The 22980-nt window shown below is 50.5% G+C and overlaps 2 protein-coding genes across 13 annotated transcripts in view; one reads left to right on the top strand and one right to left on the bottom strand.

The window, feature by feature from the left end:
* The window catches only part of LOC125977570 (recombining binding protein suppressor of hairless-like protein), a 26034-nt gene extending 12069 nt beyond the window's left edge, over window positions 1-13965 (bottom strand). Inside the window, exons 1-11 of one of the 7 annotated variants that reach the window (XM_049734284.1) lie at window positions 13831-13886; window positions 12902-12980; window positions 11194-11421; window positions 10728-10829; window positions 10434-10617; window positions 9449-9638; window positions 9016-9153; window positions 8021-8136; window positions 7369-7509; window positions 7052-7210; window positions 6672-6775 (exon numbers count right to left, since the gene is read on the bottom strand). In XM_049734284.1, coding sequence (XP_049590241.1) covers window positions 6672-6775; window positions 7052-7210; window positions 7369-7509; window positions 8021-8136; window positions 9016-9153; window positions 9449-9638; window positions 10434-10617; window positions 10728-10829; window positions 11194-11210 — 1151 coding nt within the window. In that variant the 5' untranslated portion in view covers window positions 11211-11421; window positions 12902-12980; window positions 13831-13886. Of the gene's footprint in view, window positions 1-6671; window positions 6776-7051; window positions 7211-7368; window positions 7510-8020; window positions 8137-9015; window positions 9154-9448; window positions 9639-10433; window positions 10618-10727; window positions 10847-11193; window positions 12675-12875; window positions 13566-13830 lie in introns of those variants that run through there. The other 6 variants (XM_049734280.1, XM_049734282.2, XM_049734281.2 and 3 more) reach the window with 6 other exon arrangements.
* Window positions 12793-22980, top strand: matn4 (matrilin 4). 6 transcript variants are annotated; one of them, XM_049734272.1, is made up of 16 exons: window positions 14257-15589; window positions 16052-16145; window positions 16765-16940; window positions 17068-17226; window positions 17291-17522; window positions 17986-18108; window positions 18419-18541; window positions 18945-19067; window positions 19199-19321; window positions 19745-19867; window positions 20008-20105; window positions 20287-20418; window positions 20782-20965; window positions 21499-21645; window positions 21736-21840; window positions 22503-22980. In XM_049734272.1, exons 1-16 carry the CDS (start codon window positions 15521-15523, stop codon window positions 22559-22561), a joined length of 2070 nt encoding a protein of 689 aa, XP_049590229.1. In that variant the 5' UTR covers window positions 14257-15520; the 3' UTR covers window positions 22562-22980. The 6 variants fall into 6 exon arrangements, with proteins under 6 accessions (XP_049590228.1, XP_049590229.1, XP_049590227.1 ...); XM_049734270.1 differs by lacking the exon at window positions 17986-18108; XM_049734271.1 differs by lacking the exons at window positions 14257-15589; window positions 17986-18108; window positions 21736-21840; window positions 22503-22980 and adding an exon at window positions 12793-12930 and having other exon boundaries at window positions 20782-21639.

Below are 22980 nucleotides of genomic sequence, written 5' to 3'. Positions count from 1 at the left end.
CCCCATCAATCCAGGAGACTGGGTCTACATCGAGGTCATCAAAAGAAGGAACTGGGCCAGCCACGACGGGAGGGACCATTCCAAGTCTTGCTGACTACACATGTTGCATCCAAGGTTGCAGGACCCACAAATGCATTAACGACGACTGCTCTCCAGGAGGAAACTGGATGGGAGCTTTGCACATCACCGCTGTGTGCCAGGATGAGAGAGCCGTTTTCAAGGTGTAAGGGCTCTACTACCAACATGGCTGCACCATCGGACGGGACCTACTTCATCCAGAAGTTCAGAGGCACTGCCTCACCTGCATCCTATGAGTGCACGTGCCTGTTCAGTACGGATCATGGTTTTGTGGTCACGAGAGTTGTCCGATGCTGCCTGCCAACTGGACACGAGTGTGTGCGCCAGTGTGTGTGACAGACCTCACCTACAGACTAGAACATCAGCAGCTGACGAAAACGCGAGCACATATACAACTTCTTAGACGTGACAGATGTGATAATGATAATGAGACGTGGATTGCGTAGATGCTGTTCTGTTGAGCATGTTTTACAGAAACTTGATGATTTGACCACCGAAAATGCTTCGCAAGTGATGGATACAATGATGTACTGTTTCTGTGTTTTTCTTTTTATTTTTTATTGATAGCATTCTGGTCGCCTGTGGCACAGGGGCCGTGTAAGAATTTTCCTGCTAATGACATCTGGCCAGTAGGTTTTTCGCTTACACAATAAGTTTGATCTGGGGTGTTGAGGTAATGCCTCATCTTCACTGGAAGGTGTTGCTATCATTGTTTGTTGTTTTTATTTTTGCTGTTCTTCTTTCTTCATTATACATATATATATGTTTTTTCTTACTTGTCTTTGTTGTTTGGGGTGACATACTCATATGATAAAACAAGAGGGAGATGTTAGGGTTTTCCAGGTTATCTTTATCATAGGATTACCGTAATTTCCGGACTATAAGCCGCGGCTTTTTTCCAAAATTTTGAACCCTGCGGCTTATAGTCAGGTGCGGCTTATATAAGATTTTTTTTGTGATTTTTGTGATGACTTGATCACTTTTATACACTCGTAAAAAGGCTGTGGACCACTGTTGTGCGGTATCTTGAAGAAAAAAACAACAAAAATACTATTTTAAAACACTACTATGGCTGCTGCTTATTCTGGCTGTGTTGTTTGTGACTATTATGAGCTTTAGTAGGAATGCACACTAGGTTACCTGCGTCAAAGGGCTCTAAACCCTTTCTCTTACTCTGCCATTGTATTGAAGCCCAATCAATCAGCATTTAAATTCAATTCTTCTGAAATTTTGTTCACCAAAAACAAGTTGTAATGAATGTGAACTTTTAATGCATTTCATTCAGAAGGTTACTTTGAACCCTGAGGCTTAAATGGCGGCGCGGCATATTTATGGATTTTTACGGCTTTCTGTGTACTGTCTTTCTTTGTAAAAAACTCATGTGCACGTGCGGCTTATAGTCCGGTGCGGCTTATGTAAGAAAAAAACTAAAACATCCCTGAATTTTAGCTGGTGCGGCTTATAGTCCGGTGCGGCTTATAGTCCAGAAATTACGGTATGTTGGAATGTAGACTATAATGATTAACCAATCTTGTCTTGCTCTCACAAGGTAGTAAAGTAAAGTGGTTGCTTCCTCTGCTTGAGTGACCAGCTGCAGAGGAAGCAATCAAAGTTGTTCTGTTTCCCACAACATCGTAAAACACCCCCTGCTCTGATCTTACCAGAGGCCGGGGGTTCACCAAACCTGTCCACTCTCACCCCCACTCTGTTCCTCCTAATAAATATGCCCTTGCAGGAAGGAGACTTTTCAGACTTCATTCGATCATCGCTGTTCAGACAGCGACGAATGGACTCTCCACCTGCAGGTGTCTAAAAGAACTTGCTTGTCTCCCTTGTGGTTCTTGCAAAATAAGTTGGAGTGAGCACAACTCTAACAGTTGGAATGAGTTGAATCGGTTAAAAAATGTAGAAGAGTAGAAAAACGAAATTTTGGAGAATTTGGTTGAATTTCAAACTTGAAAATTTGGAATTTTTGGTAGGTGAGAAGTTGTGGAATAGGCAGGCAAAAGATGAACAGTTGAAAGTTGGAATGGGTTGAATCGGTTGAAAAACGTAGAAGTTAGAGTAGAAAAATGAAATTTGGGAGAATTTGGTTGAATTTCAAATTTGAAAATTTGGAATTTTTGGTAGGTGAGAAGTTGTGGAATAGGCAGGCAAAAGATGAACAGTTGAAAGTTGGAATGGGTTGAATCGGTCGAAAAAACTAGGCCGCAGTTCGATGATCGACTTTGTAGTCGTATCATCGGATTTGCGGCCGCATGGTTTGGACACTCGGGTGAAGAGAGGGGCGGAGCTGTCAACTGATCACCACCTGGTGGTGGGTTGGCTCCGATGGTGGGTGAAGATGCCGGTCCGACCTGGCGGTCCCAAACGCTCTGTGAGGGTCTGCTGGGAACGTCTGGCAGAATCCCCTTTCAGGAAGAGCTTCAACTCCCACCTCCGACAGAGCTTTTCCCACGTCCCGGAGGAGGCGGGGGACATTGAGTCAGAGTCGACCATGTTCCACGCCTCCATTGTTGAGGCAGCCGACCGGAGCTGTGGCCGTAAGGTCGTTGGTGCCTGTCGTGGCGGCAATCCCCAAACCCGCTGGTGACCACCGGCAGTAAGGGATGCCGTCAAGCTGAAGGAGTCCTATCGGGCCGTTTTGGCCTCCGGGACTCCGGAGGCAGCTGACAGGGTGGCCAAGCGGAACGCGGCTTCGGCGGTTGCTGAGGCAAAAACCCTGGCGTGGGAGGAGTTTGGCGAGGTGAAGGAATGGGTTCAAAATACAAAAAGTCCTGCCTAGCTACAAAAACAGATGTGCTCAAACCTCATTGAATAAAGTACATAAGCAGACAAGTATATTCACATATTAAAGCAAGAAAGAAATATTTTAAACATATAATTATACCTACACACCAAATTAATAAAGAAGACATAACTAGACATTTTTGATAGGGGGTAATGACAAAGTTTTTTTTTAACTTTATGATCTGATTGTCACGGATCTGGTGGAAATGGAGCAGGACGACCAAGTGCAGCTTGGACCAGGGTTTATTGAAGAACGCAAACTAACAGACTCGGCAACTGTGACATTGCCAATGACAGGAACAGGAACCAAAAAGACATCATGACATGAACACACAACAATGATCCGACAGGGGAGTGACACGCAGACAGGACTTAAATACGAGACAGGTAATGAGAGGCAGGTGAGAATGAGCACACTGATCATGGGCACACAGGAGGGGAAGGGCGAGCACACAGACAAAACTATGACAATAACCAGCTCAGTGGCCTAGTAGTAGAGTGTCCGCCCTGAGACTGGAAGGTTGTGGGTTCAAACCCCAGCCGGGTCATACCAAAGACTATAAAAATGGGACCCATTGCCTCCCTGCTTGGCACTCAGCATTAAGGGTTGGAATTGGGGGGTTAGATCACCAAATGATTCCCGTGCGTGGCACCGCTGCTGCTCACTGCTCCCCTCTCCCCCAGGGGATGGATCAAAATCACATGGGGATGGGTTAAATGCAGAGGACAAATTTCAGCACACCCAGAGGTGTGTGTGACGATGATCATTGGGACTTTGACTTTTTATATGGACATGATCGGGGACGAGTCGTGACACTGATATGTATTTCTGAGCACCTTGAAATAATGAATGTTTTTCTATATATTGCCTGAATAGCTTAATGACCCTTAAGGAACTGTTTAATGCATGCCAGATGATTTTCTAAATCACGGACGCTGCAAAAGTCGTCTAAAAATGCTCGGTACTTGATTGTATCTTATGTTTTGACTAATGCTAGACACCAGTTTTCGATAACTACTGAACGTTCTGGACAGAGGGAAATATTTTGCCTAACAAAGAAAAGATATGGTTGAAAGCATGATTAAACTAAGAATATGATGACGTAAGCAAGTGCATGGAGTATCAAAAGAACGAACAAACAAAAACATGGTAAGTGGTGAGTACAAACATTGCATAGTCAGGGAACATTAATAAATTGATGATGTCACAGCCAAAAGCTAACATAATTCCGTACAAAATGACAAAATTGAAAGAATGATGACTGGGTGGTGTGCGACAGTGGGCGAAGTGGATGTATGTGCAAGAATGGTTTACAGGAAGGACACTTGGAGATAAAACCGGTGCCAGAGGGAGATAAGCCAAGAACCCGGCCAAAGATGATCGTCAAGGCTGAAAGACAGAAAGGAAAACAACAGCCCCCACACACATCGAATCGCTCATAATCAGCACCCAACCCCACGGAACCAGCTCTCACCGAACCAGCACCCACTCCCATGGAATCAAAATCTCCTGCGAACTTGCCACGCCCCCTTACTCATCAGCCATCAAACTCGGCCCACACTGGCATGTGCAACTGGATATAAGCTGACCAAAGAACCTTGGACCTTTTCTGAATGGAAACTTTCTGTTTTGAGCATGGTCGCACAAAACGCCCAGCGCTGTATTGTGCTTTCCTGAAAACAGAGCTTTCTTAACAAGAATTGTGATTGAATTCAACCAACCTGTGTAAGTCTAATTTCTACTTCAGTGTCTTAGCATTTTCCTAAATCTGAAGAAATCAAACGAGCACGCAGTGAGTAAATTGGATAACAGGTGATTGGGAATGGCTTTTGCTGTGAGGCTCAGATACCGCGCTCCCTAAATTGTGGACCAAAAATCCAACAGAGGCTATGGAGAATGACATCCGGACGGCTTCAAGGAAATTCTGGTCCACCATCTGGCGTCTCAGGAGGGGGAAGTAGTGCACCGTCAACACTGTTTACAGTGGAGATGGCGTGCTGCTGACCTCGACTCAAGACGTCTTGAGTCGGTGGGGAGAATACTTCGAAGAATTGTGCCACCTACACGTCTTCCATTGTGAAAGCAGGGCCTGGAGACTCTGAGGCGGACTCTCCAATGTCTGGGGTCGACGTCACTGAGGTAGTCAAAAAACTCCTCGGGGGCAAGGCCCCAAGGGTGGATGAGATCCGCCCGTTCTTAAAGGCTCTGGATGTTGTGGGGCTGTCATGACTGACATGCCTCTACAACATTGCGTGGACATCAGGGACAGTGCCTCTGGATTGGCAGACTGGGGTGGTGGTTCCCCTCTTTAAGAAGGGGGCCCGGAGGGTGTGTTCCAATTACAGGGGAATCACACTCCTCAGCCTCCCTGGTAAGGTCTGTTCAGGGGTGCTTGAGAGGAGAGTCAGTCGGGAGGTCGAACCTCGGATTCAGGAGGAGCACTGTGGCTTTCGTCCTGGCCGTGGAACAGTGGACCAGCTCTACACTCTCGGCAGGATCCTCGAGGGGGCATGGGAGTTCACTCAACCAGTCTACATGTGTTTTGTGGACTTGGAGAAGGCGTTCGACCGTGTCCCTCGGGAAGTTCTGCGGAGGGTGCTTCGGGAGTACGGGGTGCCGAGCCAAATGATAAGGGCGGTTCGGTCCCTGTATCACCGATGCCAGAGTTTGGTCCGCATTTCCGGCAGTAAGTCGGATTCGTTCCCAGTGAGGGTTAGACTCCGCCAAGGCTGCCCTTTGTCACCGATTCTGTTCATAATTTTTATGGTTAGAATTTCTAGGCGTAGTCGAAGCGTTGAGGGTGTCCGGTGTGGGGACCTCAGTATCGCGTCTCTAGTTTCTGCAGACGACGTGGTGCTGTTGGCTTCTTCAAGCCGTGATCTCCAGCTCTTACTGGAGCGGTTCGCAGCCGAGTGTGAAGCGGTCGTGATGAGGGTCAGCACTTCCAAATCCGAGTCCATAGTCCTCGGTCGGAAAAGTATGGAATGCCCCCTCTGGATCGGGGATGATATCCTGCCCCAAGTAGAGGAGTTCAAGTATCTTGTTCACGAGTGAGTGCAGGATGGAGCACGAGATCGCCAGGTGGATCGGTGCAGCGTCGGCAGTAATGCGGACTCTGTACCGGTCCGTCGTGGTAAAGAGAGAGCTGAGCCAAAAGGTAAAGCGCTCCATTTACCGGTCGATCTACGCTCCTACCCTCACCTATGGTCACGAGCTATGGGCCGTGACCGAAAGAACGAGATCCCGGATACAAGCGGCCGAAATGAGTTTCCTCCGCAGGGTGTCCGGGCTCTCCCTTAGAGATAAGGTGAGAAGCTTGGTCATCCGGGAGAGGCTCGGAGTAGAGCTGCTGCTCCTCCACATTGAGAGGAGCCAGATGAGGTGGCTCGGGCATCTCATCAGGATGCCTCCTGGACGCCTCCCTGGTGAGGTGTTCCGGGCATATCCCACCGGTAGGAGACCCCATGGACGACCCAGGACGCGCTGGAGAGACTATGTCTCTCGGCTGGCCTGGGAACACCTTGGGATTCCCCGGGATGAGCTGGACGAAGTGGCTGGGGAGAGGGAAGTCTTGCAGTCCCTCCTAAAGCTGCTGCCCCCGCGACCCGACCCTGGATAAGCGGAAGAAAATGGATGGATGGATGGATGGATGGATGGATGGATGGATGGATGGATGGATGGATGGATGGATGGATGGATGGATGGATGGATGGACAAACAGATGGCTTCCAATTTTACTATATTGCATCTTTCCATGAGTTTTACTGATGAGGGCATAGATCATACACATTTGTGGGCGTACTTGAATACGGTGTCGGCCTCACAGCAGCCGAAGCAGACTTTCAGGTGAGGCCCCAGGTTTTCACCGTGCAGTTCCAACGTAGCCGCGTTGCCGCCGCCGCTGAGCTTAGACGCAACGAGAAGGAGGAGAGTCGTGTGAAGGAATGAATGCACGTGAACTACTCGCGGTTCGCTGGCCAGTGACAAAGACAAAACGGCCGAATGTTAGCACGGGATGAAGAAATGTCTTATTGATACGCTTCGAGGAAACCAAAGGACGAACAAACGAGGGTTGGCAGATGCTGAAAGGGACAACGCAAGTCAACAGAGCAAAGCCACGCGTCGGGATCTGGCCGGTGAATTCTGACTACGGTCCTATTTCCGAGCAAGCGTCCGACTTACTTCCAGCCCGCTGACGTCAGGAAAAGGCGTGACGGGCATCCGGATGCAGGCGCCGTCCGCCTGGCAGAAGGCGAATTCCACCACCTCTACGCCGATGATGGTCCAGCACGAGCCATCGTTCAGCAACACTCGGCCCGGCTGTGTTGCGCCGGGCGTGGCCTGCGGGGGGAAGGCGGGGACGGAGTTACTGCCTCTGCCTTCCCGGACACAAAGTATCCATGGGTGGGTCGCATGCGCGCCGTGGAACATGTCACACAAGCGGAGGGAAAAGCAGCTCTACATTCCAGTGGTGGCTGAAAGGAAAGGCGGGCGGCCACCTGGTGCAGCACCACCGCGTCGTCGGCAACAGCCAGGTAGGCCGGCGGCGCGCGGCACATCTCCAGGGCACATTTGTGCAGCTGCGACACGGGCTCGTCCACGGACAAGTCAGCGTGCTGCTTGTTCACCTTGCGGATTACCTGAGGACAACAGTGCACGTCGGCACCGACCGGTCAAGCTGCACAAAACGCGCTCTTGTTGTGCTCATTTTTCATGCGGCTTCCAGAATCCAATCGTTTGGAATCAGTCACGTTTTGATATGGTGAAATGAGGGCTTTACTCTCGAGGACTGGAACCATGAATCAAGCACTCGAGGATCGTGCACGAAAAAGGCCGTTTGTTTTTGTTTTTTGGAGGGACTGGACCTGATTCCTTTCAACTGCATTCCTTCCAATGGGGAAAGAGGACTCGAGCCCTTTGAACACCACGGCTAGTCAACACGTGGACGGCACAAGTGCAGCCCTGGCTCTTTCTGCTCGTCCAACACTCGGCCGATGTGTATTTCAGGGTTGTCGTAGCGAGCCGATGGCTTGGCCTTGAAAATACACCTCAAACGAAATCAGAGCCCTGAGCAAAAGGGCCTGTGGCTGCCCAGTTCATCATATGCCAGACTTGCATCAACATTTAGCACAAAAGCAACGTATGTGTTACCATGGGGGGCAGAGTGAGTCCAGACTCGGTGCACACAAGTTGGACCACAGAACCGTAACAGACGAATCCTTCACTCAGCACAAAGTCACCTTGATGCTCAGCGTGCTGCTCCTCCACTGCGCAAAAGCACACACACACACGCACACACACACACACACACACACACGCACGCACACAGAAACACACACACACACTCAGAGGCATTTCTTAGTTGAGCATGCACAAGAGCCACATGGCACGTCCTGTGTGTTGGCTTTGTTTGTATGCAAGGGAGTGACAGAGGGGTTGACCGAGAAGTAGCGGACGAGCCTCATGGCGCTGCCGGGTGGTCCCAAGTTGGAGTAAAACAAACACACCTGCACTCGCACACGAAGCGTAGCAAAATGCACGCACGCACACACACACACACACACACACACACACACACACACACACACACACACACACACACACACACGCACACACAGAGGCTGGGTGGTCGTTGACTTCTTCAGGTCCTTTGCTTCCTTCCTTCACAGCCCTTTTTCTCATCTTGATTTCCTTCTTACCTTGCTCTCTTACTCCTCCCCTCGCTTTCTTATTCCATCTGTTGCTACCATCTCTGATGCCGCCAAAATCACTGACCTCGCTAATATGCCTGTAGTGAAAGGTGCAAAGATTTGACTCACATCGCACGTGAGTGACGCCAAGCCGGTTGCAAATGTCAACATCTTCAATATACATGCGGGGACATCACAGAGGTCGCTAACCTCTTTGAAGTTGCTGAATCACAGACATTGCTGGCACAATTCTTGGCTAGCTATTTAATGTGGTTTTTGAGGTGCATTGTTGCCAACTAAATGGGCTGTGGCAAAACCTGTTCTCAGCGGGCTGACCTACATTAAGAAAGCAACACGTGGGAAAATAAACATGATAGCAACATTGGTCACGTCAGCACGTTGCCAACGTGGCCAAGCTCGCTACTGTGGCTAACGTTGCTGATACGGCGAACACACCGAGCGTGATGATGAAGGCGGTCCACTGTCGGGTGCTGGCGACAAAGGACCCGCCCTCCACATTCAGGTAGCGAGTACTGACAGTCTGAGAGCGCAGGCGGTTGAACAACGCCACACGGGAACCCGCAGAGATGCACACTGGAACACGATATATGTGCACGCAAAACGCGAGCACACGCATACACGTCAAAATGTGCACCCAACACACGATGCAAACAAATGTGCACACAGATGTACGGGTTTACACATACACACGCACACACACATTAACATGGACACACGCATACAAACATTCATCCCCCCCCCACACACACACACCCACATCCGCCCCCCTCCCCCCCACACACACACTCAAAACACGTACATTGAAGGACACATTGTATGTGACACACGAGAAGTGCTTGACGAGATGTAGAAAATGGTGTGTACTGACGGTCTGCATTTTTCATGCTTTGTCTCTTCTGCGACGGTTTGGAGATAACTTTGATTGGGCGGCTGTGGAAGGAGCCTACTTCCTGTCGGACCGAGCCCACTTCCAGGAAGAGCCCGAGTATGAGACGAAAGTGTTTCCTTTTGTCCTGGTCTGAGATGAACAGAGACTTGGCGCATGCCAACATCCCAGTCTGCAAAAGTCACATGAGACAAACGTGAGCACTGTCAACTAGACTAACGGCACTAATGGCGCGAAATGCGCCATGAATGGCCAACATTGCTGACATCTAGTTTATATTTGCAGCGTGGCCTGCAGGGACTAACGTCACCGTAACATGCGACCAGCATCACGGACATCACGTGGCGAAGATCGCTAACATCATTGATGCCATTTTCTTCGCTTTGAAAGGAGGCGAGGGATTGGCTAGGCACATTGTGGGCGTTAATGTTGCCAATAACATTAATATGAACAATTTGGACATTGGCAACATCCTTGACTATTTCATTATGTTGCAACGTGATGGACGTGAGTCGCGTGTCGCTAACATCTCTGGCGGGACGTGAACACTCATTTGTATGTGTTTGCTGTCCATTTGTGTCCCTGCTCTGAACAAAGTGAAGGAAGGAACAAAGACAGTTTTGCGAGACAAAACGACTTTCTAACCACACCCCCAGCTTCATGCTCGCATGGTGCTGATGTGCTCCTCAGGTTCCTCATAGAGGGTTTTTTGGCATGTGACCCCAATGAAGGGACTTGACGGACACACGCAAATAGAACGGAATAGCACTCTCCAATCACCCTGATAGCAACTTGAACGGACACAATGAACGGGCAAACTGACATGATGCCAGCACAATAGACGCGGATGACATGAAGCCATAAGACCACCACCAATGGAGACATAAGCACAGGAATGACACCAACGAATACAAACAAATGAAGAGAACAGACGACGGGACACGCGAAAGGACAAAAAATGTTTGACCTTGTTGGGGAGTGTTTCAAAGTTGAGCTCGTGGGTGTCTCTGCGAGTCAGCGCGGCGCTGTCCACGCACATGTACCCATGCACGCCGTCCGTCCCCTCGTTCAAAGCAAGGCCTTCAGCTTGTTGGAGGTCACGCGTCGGCCTCGGCATGTTGGCGTAAACACAGGGAGGAGGACAGAAGAATCTGAACAAGACGCGAATGAATGGACACAAACAGAGCATGCGATTGGAGGTCACGACTGCATGACACGGCCGACACGGTGCACGCGTGTGTGCGTGCAGGCGTGTGCGCACCTCTTCTCGTTGCCGTACGACTTCTGAGCAACTTTGGCGTGCAGGATGACGACGCTGTGGGCTCGGAGTGTTTCACGCGCTCTGCAAGCCGTCGCCATTTGTCTGATCGGGCCGAGACTCTTGTCAGTCGGTTGCAACAAGATAGACAAAGGAATGACAAGCAGCAAATGGCAACTGCATGGCTGCCTGCGATCCCGATCGATTTCGCTTTCTCACTCGAGGGTGGGGTTTGTGAAAAGTAAATCGTGAAGAGTAATCGTGAAAAGTAGATTGTATTGAGCTGGCATGAAGGAGTTAGCGACACGTGACTCACGTCCGTCACGTTGCAACATAATGAAATAGTCAAGGATGTTGCCAATGTCCAAATTGTTCATATTAATGATGTTGGTAACATTAGCACCCACAATGTGCCTAGCCAATCCCTCGCCTCATTGTGTCCCACTGATGTGGCGGAGGGTATTCCTACCTCGGCAGCAAAGTCATCCAAGCACGTCGTTGTGCGCTCCACTGCACTTGCTTAGCTGTTTTCGGTCAGCGTCCACTTGGAACATTCCCACACTCTCTCTCACACACACACACACACACGCACACACACACACACACACACACACACACACACGTGGGCCCCCGCTTGACCTTTGCACTCTTAACGGGAGCGAGCCCTGCTGGGATGCTGCATGGACATTGTTGCGCTCTGTGAGTGGACAATTCAAAGCGTGCATGGACTCAATCACTAGGGTGCCAGATGAGACCTTCCCCTCCTGAAGGGTGAAAGGTTAGCTATTTCACAGCAGGACACTCAAGGAAGAAATGGGATGGCCAGAATCCCAGCAAAGACTACTAAATGGCGCTGGCCCAAATGGCTTACAACGGCAACAAAACATGGCAGCAGCAACAGTGGCGACGCCTTGAAAAGATGTCCTAACTGTTGCTTTTGTTGAAAAGCTCATTTTGGCTGCTCTGCTATTTGTCAGAGGAAAGTGGTACTTTTCACATAAAAGCACGCAGGTAGGCCACGTGTTGGCTTTCAAATTAGACATTCCAAATTAGGAAAAAACATTGCAGCTCCTTTTCAGGAGAGCCTGTTGACTTTGATTGAGACTTTGCTTTGTCGTTCCTTTTCTTCAACATTGGGTTCTCGATTCCACCTCAGTCCTGCCCCCAATCAGCTCCTGCGTCTTGTCTAGGTGTTCCTCGCTGTCTTGTCAGCTCGTCTGCTACGCGGTCCGTCCTTGTTGGGTCTTCGTGCGCTTTGTGCCGTGCGTTATATCTGATATCACGCCTCGCTATTGTCCGCTCTCGATCGAGTCATGTCCGAGTCTGTTTTGGCGAGTGTTTATTTGGATCCTTTGTTTGTTTGTTGTTTTGAACTCTTCTTTCTTTCTGTTTTCCAGGGCCTATTGTTTCCTTTCAATTCAATCTTGTTTTTGAGTCCTCGCTTCCTCGCTTCCCAAAAAGCAAGTAAGCCATTTTCAAACCATTTGCAAAAATAACAACACACACCCATCGAGTGACCAAGGGTGCATGTTTTGGGAGGAAAACCCAAACAAAACCAGAAAATCGTGAAGCGACCTCTGGCAACTGCGACTTCTGAGATTTGTGTTTCGCCAATATGCACATTGCACAAAAATTACATCAGAGTCACGTGGTCGAAGCATGATTTGAATGGGCGTGCAACCAAAGTCCATCTTTGCTTTTTTTCAATGTAAATCCAAAAGACTTTTCCTCAGGGGGGATTGTGAACAGAGTCCAATAAATATGTTCGCATCAGTCTTTCATGTTGGACTGCATTTCGCTTCGGTTTTGCTTTACTGCACTTTTTCTCTTTTTCACAAGTTGCTCTTTGTTGTGAGATGTGGCGAAATAGAGAGCAACTATGTTGAGCTGCTGTCTTTTTGCAAGGTGGGGCGTGTGGGCGCGCGGGGCAGAGGGTGGGTCACGTGCTCTTTTAAACGTGCGTGGCCCCCAGCTGCCGCCGCATTCCAGCACAAGCGCAGAGCGGCGCCGCTGCACACTCTGGTAAATCCTCCGAGCAAAGCTGAGCCAGAGCACGCAAGCGCGTGCCTGTGTGTGTGTGTGTGTGTGTGTGTGTGTGTGTGTGTGTGTGTGTGTGTGTGTGTGTGTGTGTGTGCACGTGCGGAAGGGGACCTTTTTTCCAGGGGCGTGCGTCTCACCTGTCCCAGCCCACGTGGTCGTCCAGCAGGTGAGTGGCCTCCTCGGCTTGGACACGAGCTGACTGATGCGGGGAAACTTCTGGAACACATGAAAACAACACGGGGCTGCGCTATACTTTGTTGCTGGCATCTCTTAAATCTCTTGAATCCCTTCGAGAAAGAGAAACAGCTAATTCCAAGACTTTGTCTTGGTTAAGCCTCGGTAGGTGAGAAAAAAATCGACCCATGCACGCTTTGAGAGCGCTAAAGACGATGCCGCTCAGTAACATTTGAGCTGAGCTCAACAGTCAATTCATCTATTCATAGACAACTTCAAATCAATTAACAAGTATTTGGATAATTCATTCATTGGCGAATAGTTTAAATCACCCCAATTTCAGCCTCTGAGCTGTAGATCCTCTCCTATTTTCTTTGTGATCTTTTGTTCTGCTTTCCCCCAAAATGAGCTACTTGTGGACAACGGCAACATTTTTGTTAATTTTCTGGCCAATGGTACAGGCCATATCAGGAATTGAATGATCGGTTTATGGTGATGTGTTTTCTGCACCGTCAATTTAAAAAAAAAATGCACATAAACAAATGCAAATAAACGAATGAAATGATCTCCAATTTTTCATGTGATTCATTAATGAATCCCAAAGATGATGGACAGATGATGCGATAGTTAAAACAATTGTTACTCAGCTGTCATTCCAAGCTTTTTTCCATAGTTGATTTCACGAGGTGACCCGGAAGTGACGACCTTAGTCTGACGACAGACACACACACGGCCACGCACGTGCGCATGCGCACACACATGCACACGCAACAAGGCCTCCTATTACTCACGATGGATCGAAGCTCGCACACGCAGTGAAACTATCATAAAAGCACGCAGCGAAACGCCCATGAGGACGTTCAGTGAGACATTTGGAAGCGCGCCATCCCACCTTGGCGTCCGTCATCCATTGCGGCCGCCAGCTGCTCCACCATGGCGGCCACGTTCATATTGCACGTCGCCACCAAGAAGAAGACGACTAACAAGCAGGATCTCGCGCTTCTGCTGCCTCCTGTCAAGACCTTCTTCTCCTTCTTCTTCTCCTTCCTGTCGTCTCACTCTCTCGTGTCTTTGCTTTGTTGTTGATCATTAACTTGACTGTGTGTGAATGCGTGTGTGTGCGTGTGTGTGCGTGTGTGTGTGTGTGTGTGTGTGTGTGTTGTTTGACTGTGCATGCAAGAGGGTGTGTGTGACTTTGTAGTGCGTGCACAAGTGCCTGTGTGCAAACACATGCTAGATGGTCAGCTGTCATCATCTCACGCGGTTGCCTCCCGTCAAACACAACCGGCCGGGAACCTTGCCAACAATTCCGTGATGACGGAGAAGAACGTTTGGAGCGGCCCCTCGTGGAAGGAACAAGTCCTGCCCCCGCAAAGCTCAGAGCTGCGTTGCCATGGTAACGCAGCGGAAGTTAGCTTAAAGAGCTCAACAAACAACACAAAGCGGCCAAAAAGCTGGCGCGTGCCTGCACGCGACGCCACAATCGCAATCACAAACCAAACAGGAACACTGAGGGTAACCGAGACTCAGGGCAAAGAGAAACCCAAGGCAAAAATAGAACCGCCGCAACAAGAAAAACTCGAGCAAAACCCGACCCTAAACGAGACTCAAAGCGGAAGTGAGGGATGAAACTTGAATAGGATGCAACTCAGGAAGTGGACCTAGACCAATGATTGACAAACCAGACAAAGACGAACCAGAATCATAATCCAAACAAAAAAGACAAGACGAACCCAAACCTGAACCCCATTGCAAAAGAAGGACACTGAGCACAAACAGGTGCCAAGCCAGAAGCAAAACAAAAAGTCGCTCCTCAATGAGTCGGGAGGCAACAGGGCCTTTGAGGACTCAATGCAAAGCTTTGGCGTCGGCGCTCTGACTCCTTTCATGAAGATGTCAACAAATGGCGCTCACCTCTGACCCCGCCGCCCAGAACACAACGGACCCTTCTCCTCCGTCTGCGTTTGCCCACCTCCTTGGATCGGTGATTTTGCAAAGAGTGCCCCTTCGGGAATGAGTGTCGTCCGCAATTCATCAAAAGCTTGACTTTCTGGACGAGGTTGCCCTTCTGCGCATTCAAGTCCCTGCCAGGGAGCGTCGTGTTCATCGTTTCAGTCCTTGAGGCCGCTGTCATGATTCGGGGGCGGGGTACGGGCCAACGATTGCAAAAGCGTTTACTGCGGCAGCTTTGGGAGCCGCTCACCGGTAATCAGGCATTTGTATCAAGCAGAGCATGTCGCTGACTTGAGGGCTGAAAGGATGAAGCTGGTGCTCCTCAACTTCTCTTCATATCATGGACCACATTGATATGAAACCATGACTGCATGACTTTCATGCCCCAATCAAACAATACCTGGAGCCGTTGGAAAAATTTCCTCTGCAGCACATTGGGAGCGAGTCCCCGCCAAAGCCGCTGACTTTGGAATTTTTTTAAGGGGGGGGGGGGAACTGAAAGGTTGTCTTTGACGATAAATGAATGTGTGAGTGTGCTCAGCAGGAAGGTAGCACAGACAGGAAGGGGAGGGGGGACCTCATTAAGGCCTCTTTGTGCTCCGCACACACGTACACACGTGTGGTGTCAGATGAAGAATGAAAGCAATGGTTACAACCGGAGCACCCTGGAGCACACGCTTGGAAAAGACATGCATGAGGTAAAAGGCATTTTCGCTCCACATCTCAGTCAAGTGTGAAACCAAGCATCCAAGTGGGGCTTATTCCAAATGTGGTTTTCATAGACACGCGCGCGTGTGGCTGCTGGGAACGTTTCCAGCCTTGACATCGTGTGGCCCCGCGCCAGCTGTTTTCAGCCTCCCCTTTACAAGGGGGCGAGACTGGAATGTTCGCCGTCCTTGTCTGGAATCCTCTGGCAGCCCCTCTAATCATTAGTGGAAAACCCAAAACATTTTTCCGGGTTGAATACTGAGAACCTGCTCGTGATATAACGAGGCCATCCGGAAATGCTTTTGTCCAAATGTGGTCAGGTGTCGCGATACTTTTGTCCAAATGCAGATGACCTCTTATTTTTCCCCAAATGCCACATTTTCAGCACTTTGCACTTCCCACTTTTGTCCCAATACTTTTGCACAAAATTCAGATGACTCTTTCTGTTGCAGTCAGCTGTCACCGTGACAATGAGGCGTGCGGGTGCAAGCGTGGCATTGGCGCTGCTCGGCATGGCGGCCGTGGCCATTGCCTGGCCCAAAGCAGGTCAGAACAAATGACGACCTTCAAATATTGATCATGTACATGATGATAGATGACCATATACGTGACGCTTAGTAGCTAGAGTTACAGACATACACCAGGGGTCTTCAATGGCGGTCTTCGAGTCCTGAGGCGAGGTTTGCCGAAGCCAAATCACCGATCCCCATCATTGGAATCAGCAGCAGGGCCAGGACACCGGAGCCCATGGATCGCCATTGAAGACCGCCCCCCCGGCATACACACACGTATGGGTTGTGGGCTTGAGTCTGTGCAGAGTGATACATTGAGATGAGCGTGCATGGCACCCACCACTCAAAACCTGAACATCAGTCAGCGCATCCTCCTCGATCCGTCCCTTCACTTCCTGGTTGTATCACAGGAGCCTGCAGGAGGCACCCACACATCACAACAAGAAGTGTTAGGAGCGATATCAAGCGACTTGTGATCAAGTCACACAAATTGGATAAGGACAAAAACGACAACGGCCGCACCAGCGTGCCGCCACTTTGACGGTGGTACTCTGGCAACTTCGTGTTTGCCTGGCAATCACAACGGCGTGCCAATGGGGGACGCTATCACTGTGTTGAAAATAAAGTCTTGTTCCCATTGCGTCTCGCCACAGGTTCTGAGCACAGGTGCCAGTCGGGCCCGGTGGACCTGGTCTTCCTGATCGACAGCTCGCGCAGCGTCCGCCCTCACGAGTTTGAGAGCGTGCGCAAATTCATGATCGACATCCTGGACATGCTGGATATCGGGCTCAACGGCACCCGAGTGGGCGTGGTCCAATACTCCAGTCAGGTTTGGCACTTACTCGTTCTTCTTCATTTTGGATGTTGGCAACAAGCGAGCACGAACGTTTGGGTCTACCGGAGATTTTGCCTTTGCGGCGGTATGCAAATTTTCCGCCCGGCCCGGGTCTTTGCAGGTTCGCAACGAGTTCTCATTGAACTCTTACGACAGCATGTCTGGCATGGTGGACGCTATCCGCCGCGTGGTCCCGCTGGCGCAGGGCACCATGACGGGCCTGGCCATCCGCTACGTTATGGACAACGCCTTCAGCCCGCCGCAAGGCGACAGGCCCCGGGTGAGACACTCACGCACAACAACCCCCCGCCCGCCTCGCTAATGACGTCCCTCCCCTCGGACAGGTGCCCAATGTGGTGGTGATTGTGACGGATGGCCGTCCTCAGGACCGCGTAGCAGAGGTGGCGGCTGAGGCTCGCCAGAAAGGCATTGAGATCTTTGCCGTGGGCGTGGCCCGGGCCGACATGGCGTCCCTCAGGGCTATGGCGTCGCCGCCCTTCAAAGACCACGTCTTCCTGGTGGAGACCTTTGACCTCATCCACCAGTTTGGACTTCAGTTCCAGGATAAACTCTGCGGTGGGTGAGCTGTCCTCAGCTGTCAAAGATCCTCCGGCTCCACATTGACGTCGCTCTTGCTGTATTCTATTTGGAACCATTCTTCCTGACCGGCGTTACTTGAAATGGTCACATGACAAGAACAAGCACGCAACGTCGATACACTCACTCCTTCACAAAGACAAAAGAAAAATTCACAATATTCCATGAAGATATGACATGGAGCATTGTCATATACTTGAGGCACAGCGAGATTTTGACAAGGATACCTACCATGAGACCAAAATCAACTTGGCAACACTGCCTGCAATATTGGCAGAGAATATCCTTTCCTTCTTGGCAGAGAATATTTGAATCAGGATAATATTTTGCGACATTTGCACATTGCGACACTTTAAGCAGGATAGCATGAATGGATACAAAAGACAGCACATGTCGCAATGTCTGAGAGTGCCGTGGTGAGACTGCGACGGCAGCCTTGCAGGTCCCAATCTGTGCATTGAGTCGCTGCATGGCTGCCAGCACATTTGCCAAAGTGCTACAGGTTCTTTCTATTGCCTCTGCCTGCCCGGTTACACGCTCCATGACAACAGCAAGAGCTGCACAGGTGAGCCATGACGACGGCGGAACAAACGAGGGCGAGCGAGCGCGATCGTCATCGTCAGTCTCCTCCAAAAATCAAAGATGACTTTGACCTTTGAGTCAACATCTGCTGAACATGATCGTTTGACGAGATGAACGTTTCATTCACGTCTTTTTGTTGCCAAAATATTGCCCTAATTGTCAATATTGATTTCGGAGGCGGGGGTCTGAATACATTGAGGTGGGACTCGTATTGATCTGATAAATTTAAGATGAAGACGTTTGATATTTTAAATGTCCTTTTACGCCAATTGTGTGTGTGTGTTTGTGTGCAGTCATCGACTTATGTGCTGAAGGCAAACACGACTGTGAGCAAATCTGCGTGAGCTCTCCGGGCGCCTTTACCTGCGACTGCGAGCAGGGCTTCACGCTGGAGCCGGACAACAAGACGTGCAGCAGTAGGCCACATCACCTTCCTTCCTTCCTTCCTTCCTTCCTTCCTTCCTTCCTTCCTTCCTTCCTTCCTTCCTTCCTTCCTTCCTTCCTTCCTCCTTCCTTCCTTCCTTCCTTCCTTCCTTAATTCCTTCCTCCTTACCACCTTTCCTCCCTCCCTCCGTCCTTTGACTGTCCTGAAGCAGGCAGTTCCGGCAGCTGTCCCAATGCTTTTGTCAACATGCAAGTCTCCCAAAAGTGTGTTGCCGCCTCCTGAAATATTGTGGTGTGTGTGTGCGCGTGCGTGTGTGTGTCTGTGTGTGTGTGTGTGTGTGTGTGTGTGTGTGTGTGTGTGTGTGTGTGTGTGTGTGTGTGTGTGTGTGTGTGTGTGTGTGTGTGTGTGTGTGTGTGTGTGTGTGTGTGGCTCAGTGTTGGACTTTTGTTCCTTTGGTAATGGCACGTGCGAGCACGAGTGTGTGAGCGTGCTGAATGGGTTCCGGTGTCGCTGCAACGACGGGTACCGGCTGATGGACGATGGCGCCGCCTGCCAGGGTAATTCAAACATACTCCTTTCAAACATCTTTTGGCACAATCTGACTTTTTGACAGGTAAGTTGCCACTTGCCGTTTGTCCAAAGCTCAAGTCAAGCGTATGTTTTCTTGGCGCCTGGGTGTGCGTTGCAGCTATCGACTTGTGTGACGAAGCCAAAGACGACTGCGCGCAGATCTGTGTGAGCTCTCCCGGCGCCTTCACCTGCGACTGTGAGCCAGGCTTTACGCTCAACGCCGACAAGCGGACGTGCGCGCGTACGTGTTGCCCGAGTGCTTGCATCTTTGCGCCTTGGGGCCCGTTGCGCTGTTTTGTGCTACCCGTTTGCCTTTAAAAATAAAATCCTTTGCATGTTCATTTGATATTCTACCTTTTGTTTTGGCACTCAGCATTAAGGGTTGGAATTGGGGGATTAGATCACCTAATGATTCCCGAGCACGGCACTGCTGCTGCTCACTGCTCCCCTCTCCCCCAGGGGATGGATCAAAATCACACCGGGATGGGTTAAATGCAGAGGACAAATTTCACCACACCCAGATGTGTGTGTGACGATTAATTGGGACTTTAACTTTTTTTTAAAATTTTTTTCATTTGAACAGATTATTTTGGAAGGTTTCATCGAAATCTTCCTTGTATGGTGCTTTTTGTTGCTCTGACACATGCGCTTGGTTTGTGTGCAGAGTTCGACATGTGTGACTCGCCGGGTCACGGATGCGAGCATCGGTGCGTGACTACGCCGGGCTCGTACTACTGCTTGTGTCCCGACAGGCAACTCCTGCAGGAGGACGGCAAGAGCTGCGGCAGTAAGGCGGCACCCTACGGCATGGACTCACTCATTCACTCACTCCAATCCATGCATGCATGCATGCACACTGACATACAAAGCTGCAGCTACTTGCACAAATGCAAACAGCACAGTCACATTGTGGTCACGGCCTTTTAGCGTGCAAGTCGGCCATCATGGACCTGGTGCTGTTGATCGACGGCTCCAAGAGTGTCCGCCCTCACAACTTTGAGCTGGTCAAGAAGTTTGTCAATAAGGTGCCTGCCACGATCCCGAATCGTCTGATGATTCAGGAGTGGGGACGGAGCGCTCGTCGGCAGAATGCCAAGTTCCAAATGGCGATTTTGTCCTTCCTTCCTTCCTTCCTTCCTTCCTTCCTTCCTTCCTTCCTTCCTTCCTTCCTTCCTTCCTTCCTTCCTTCCATCTGTCCCCCGTCAGGTGGTGGACATGCTGGACGTGTCGGAGCACGGCACCCGGGTGGGCCTGGTCCAATACTCCAGTCGGGTCAAGACCGAGTTCACGCTAGACCGCTTCCACAGCGCGGACGACATCAAAGCTGCTGTCAACAAGGTCCGCTTCCTCTTTCGGACTAAAAGGAAGACTTTGGATTTAAAAAGCAACCGCTTGTCTCAAGCCCTGAAGTCTTTTAGACAACTTTAACGACTACACAGAGAGTGACGCCTGTCCTAATTGAGCGCGTCTCAAAGAAAATCAGTTATAAAGATTAGGGAAAGGCTTTTATTTGGAAGTGCGTTCGAAATAATGCAGGAAGTAAATGTAACATTACGCTCAAACGGATGGAGTGTGAATGAAGAAAAGAGGACAGGGAGACAGAGTTCATGGAGACTCATTTGGGCACAGAAACAGACAGGCTGACCGGGGTAGGATGGAGACAGGACACCTATTCTTGAGTTGCATGTGCTTCGCGTGCAGATGCCGTACATGGAGAAGGGCACCATGACGGGCCTGGCGCTGCAGCACATGCTGGAGAGCAGCTTCTCAGAGACGGAAGGCGCCCGAGCACCAGCCCGCAACATTCCCAGGATCGGCCTGGTCTTCACCGACGGACGCTCGCAGGACAACATCAGCGACTTCGCCAAGAGGGCCAAACAAGCCGGTCGGAGCCACCTCCTTTCTTCGCCGCCTCCTCCTTTCTTTGCCTTCTCCTCCTTTCTTTGCCGGCTCCTCCTTTCTTTTCTGGCACCTCCTTTTTTTGCCGCCTCCTCCTTTCTTTGCTGCTTCCTCCTGTCTTCGGCACCTCTTCCTTTCCTCTTTCCTTCTCCTTTCTTGCTGGCTTCCCTTTTCGTTTTGCCGTTTGATCCTGGACGATCTCACGTCCACTCCCACTTTCCTTCAGGCTTGAGCTTCCCGCAGTATTTGCTTGCCTTTTGCCTCCGTAAATTTTGTTGGCTTGCCTGCTTCCTGTTACCGTCGACTGCCAGTTCCTCTGGCCTTTTCTTCCCATCCGCTTCCGGTTTGCTCGCTGGATTGGTTCCCGTTTAGCTTGCGTTTGCTCGTGGCTCCCTTCCCGCTCTGCTCTGCCCCCCACTGGCAGTTTGCTGCACCTTGTCTGCGTCTGCCCTTGGCGCCACCTTCACTGGGCCCGAATCACATCTGGATGCCGACTTTGTGACGTGGGCTCGCTGCCAGGCATCATTATGTACGCGGTGGGCGTGGGGAAAGCCTTGGAGGAGGAGCTTCGCGAGATCGCCTCGGAACCTTTGGAGAAGCATTTTTTCTACGCCTCCGACTTCAGCGCCATCAGCACCATCGCGCTCAACCTCAACGTGTGTCCAGGTACAAAAAAAGCAAAGAAACAAAAACACGTAAAAGTGGCGGTGAGAAGGTTGGCCTGATTTCCTTATTGATTTGCGTTGGCGTCCGCAGAGGAAAGTCAAGGTGAGATCGAGGTGAAGGACCCGTGTGCCTGCGAGAACCTGGTGGAGTTCCAGCAGGCCACTGTCAGCAACCTGGAGCGTGTCACACACTCGCATATCCTTTCCACGTGGGCAAGCCACTCTGCGTGTCTGTGTCACCCCACCCCCTACCACCACCACCATCAGTTGTAAAAAAGCATTCAAACGCATCCCACTGGACATTTACCGTGTCGAGCAAGGCGTGCTTTTCACACAGTGCCTGGCGGAGTCGCTGTTGGCTTTCGCACAGTAGATCCGTAGATAGCGCCGGCACTCGGTGTGTCGAATTCACACAAACATCCGGTGGCATTGCAAAATCCCCACCGTACACGTGGGTTGAGTCCAATCGAGTGAGCGTGTCTGAAACACAGACTTGTGCGATCGTGCCCAAGACCGGAAAGTCTCGGAGACGTGGATGTCAAGCGTTGAATCTGCCCCATCTCCAAAATTGCCGCTGTTAACGTTCCACCTCGTTTGCTCAGCGTTTCCAGCCAATCCAAGATGTGACACACAACACCATTGATCCGGGCTTTCGGCCCTTGGCATGCACGTGGGAGTCGCTACGCAAAGATGAGCAAAAAGCCCTCCTCAGGTGGCCCTGTTCCTCTCGCGTTTCACGCCACTGAGAGGGAGCGCAAGAAGGCACAAGCCCGGGCTGTGACGCTCGCTCGATCCGCTCAAGGGTGTGGCTGTTTGGAAGAGGCCTAAGTCTTTGCTCCTTAACGTCCAGGCGTCCACTGGCTGCCGTGAGTGCCCGACTGGAGAAGCTGGAGCGACGTCTGTTTAACAGGAAGTGAGTGAGGCGCGCGCGGAAAGACGACATCGATGATGATCGGGAGAAGACAAACAACAATGACGGGATGAAGGAGATCAACGAGAAGGGCAGCGACAGCAAGAAGAACACACCGACGACCCATCTAAGAGCAACAAACAAGTCAATGAGAGCAAAAAAACAACAAGATACCGTTTGTAGCGCTCATCATTCTGGAAGGAAGGGAAGTGCTGCTGTGGCTCTGATAATTTCCTTTTCCTGGTTGGAGTGACCGCCGCCGCTCCACCATTCGGACTTTCAACGGGACTTGGGCTGCCATTGTGAAAAGGAATGTTGGCGATGAAGTTTGAGTGCCGGCGGAGTCGGCAAAGACACAGATGATATTTTGCTTTTCCACGTTTTGTACGCACCAGACAGACACCAATAAACCACTTGGTGTCCGAA

Source organism: Syngnathus scovelli, chromosome 11 (genome assembly GCF_024217435.2).
Source record: "Syngnathus scovelli strain Florida chromosome 11, RoL_Ssco_1.2, whole genome shotgun sequence".
NCBI classification, from domain to species: Eukaryota; Metazoa; Chordata; class Actinopteri; order Syngnathiformes; family Syngnathidae; genus Syngnathus; species Syngnathus scovelli.
Note: the sequence above shows the minus strand (reverse complement) of the source record. Positions and strands in the feature narration are given on the sequence as shown.

Coding starts and splice junctions, on each gene's coding strand:
- matn4 (XM_049734272.1), top strand. CDS start 15,521: ATGAAGAATGAAAGCAATGGTTACAACCGGAGCACCCTGGAGCACACG. Junction 20,419..20,781: donor TCAAAGCTGCTGTCAACAAG/GTCCGCTTCCTC, acceptor CTTCGCGTGCAG/ATGCCGTACATGGAGAAGGG. Junction 20,966..21,498: donor CAAGAGGGCCAAACAAGCCG/GTCGGAGCCACC, acceptor GCTCGCTGCCAG/GCATCATTATGTACGCGGTG.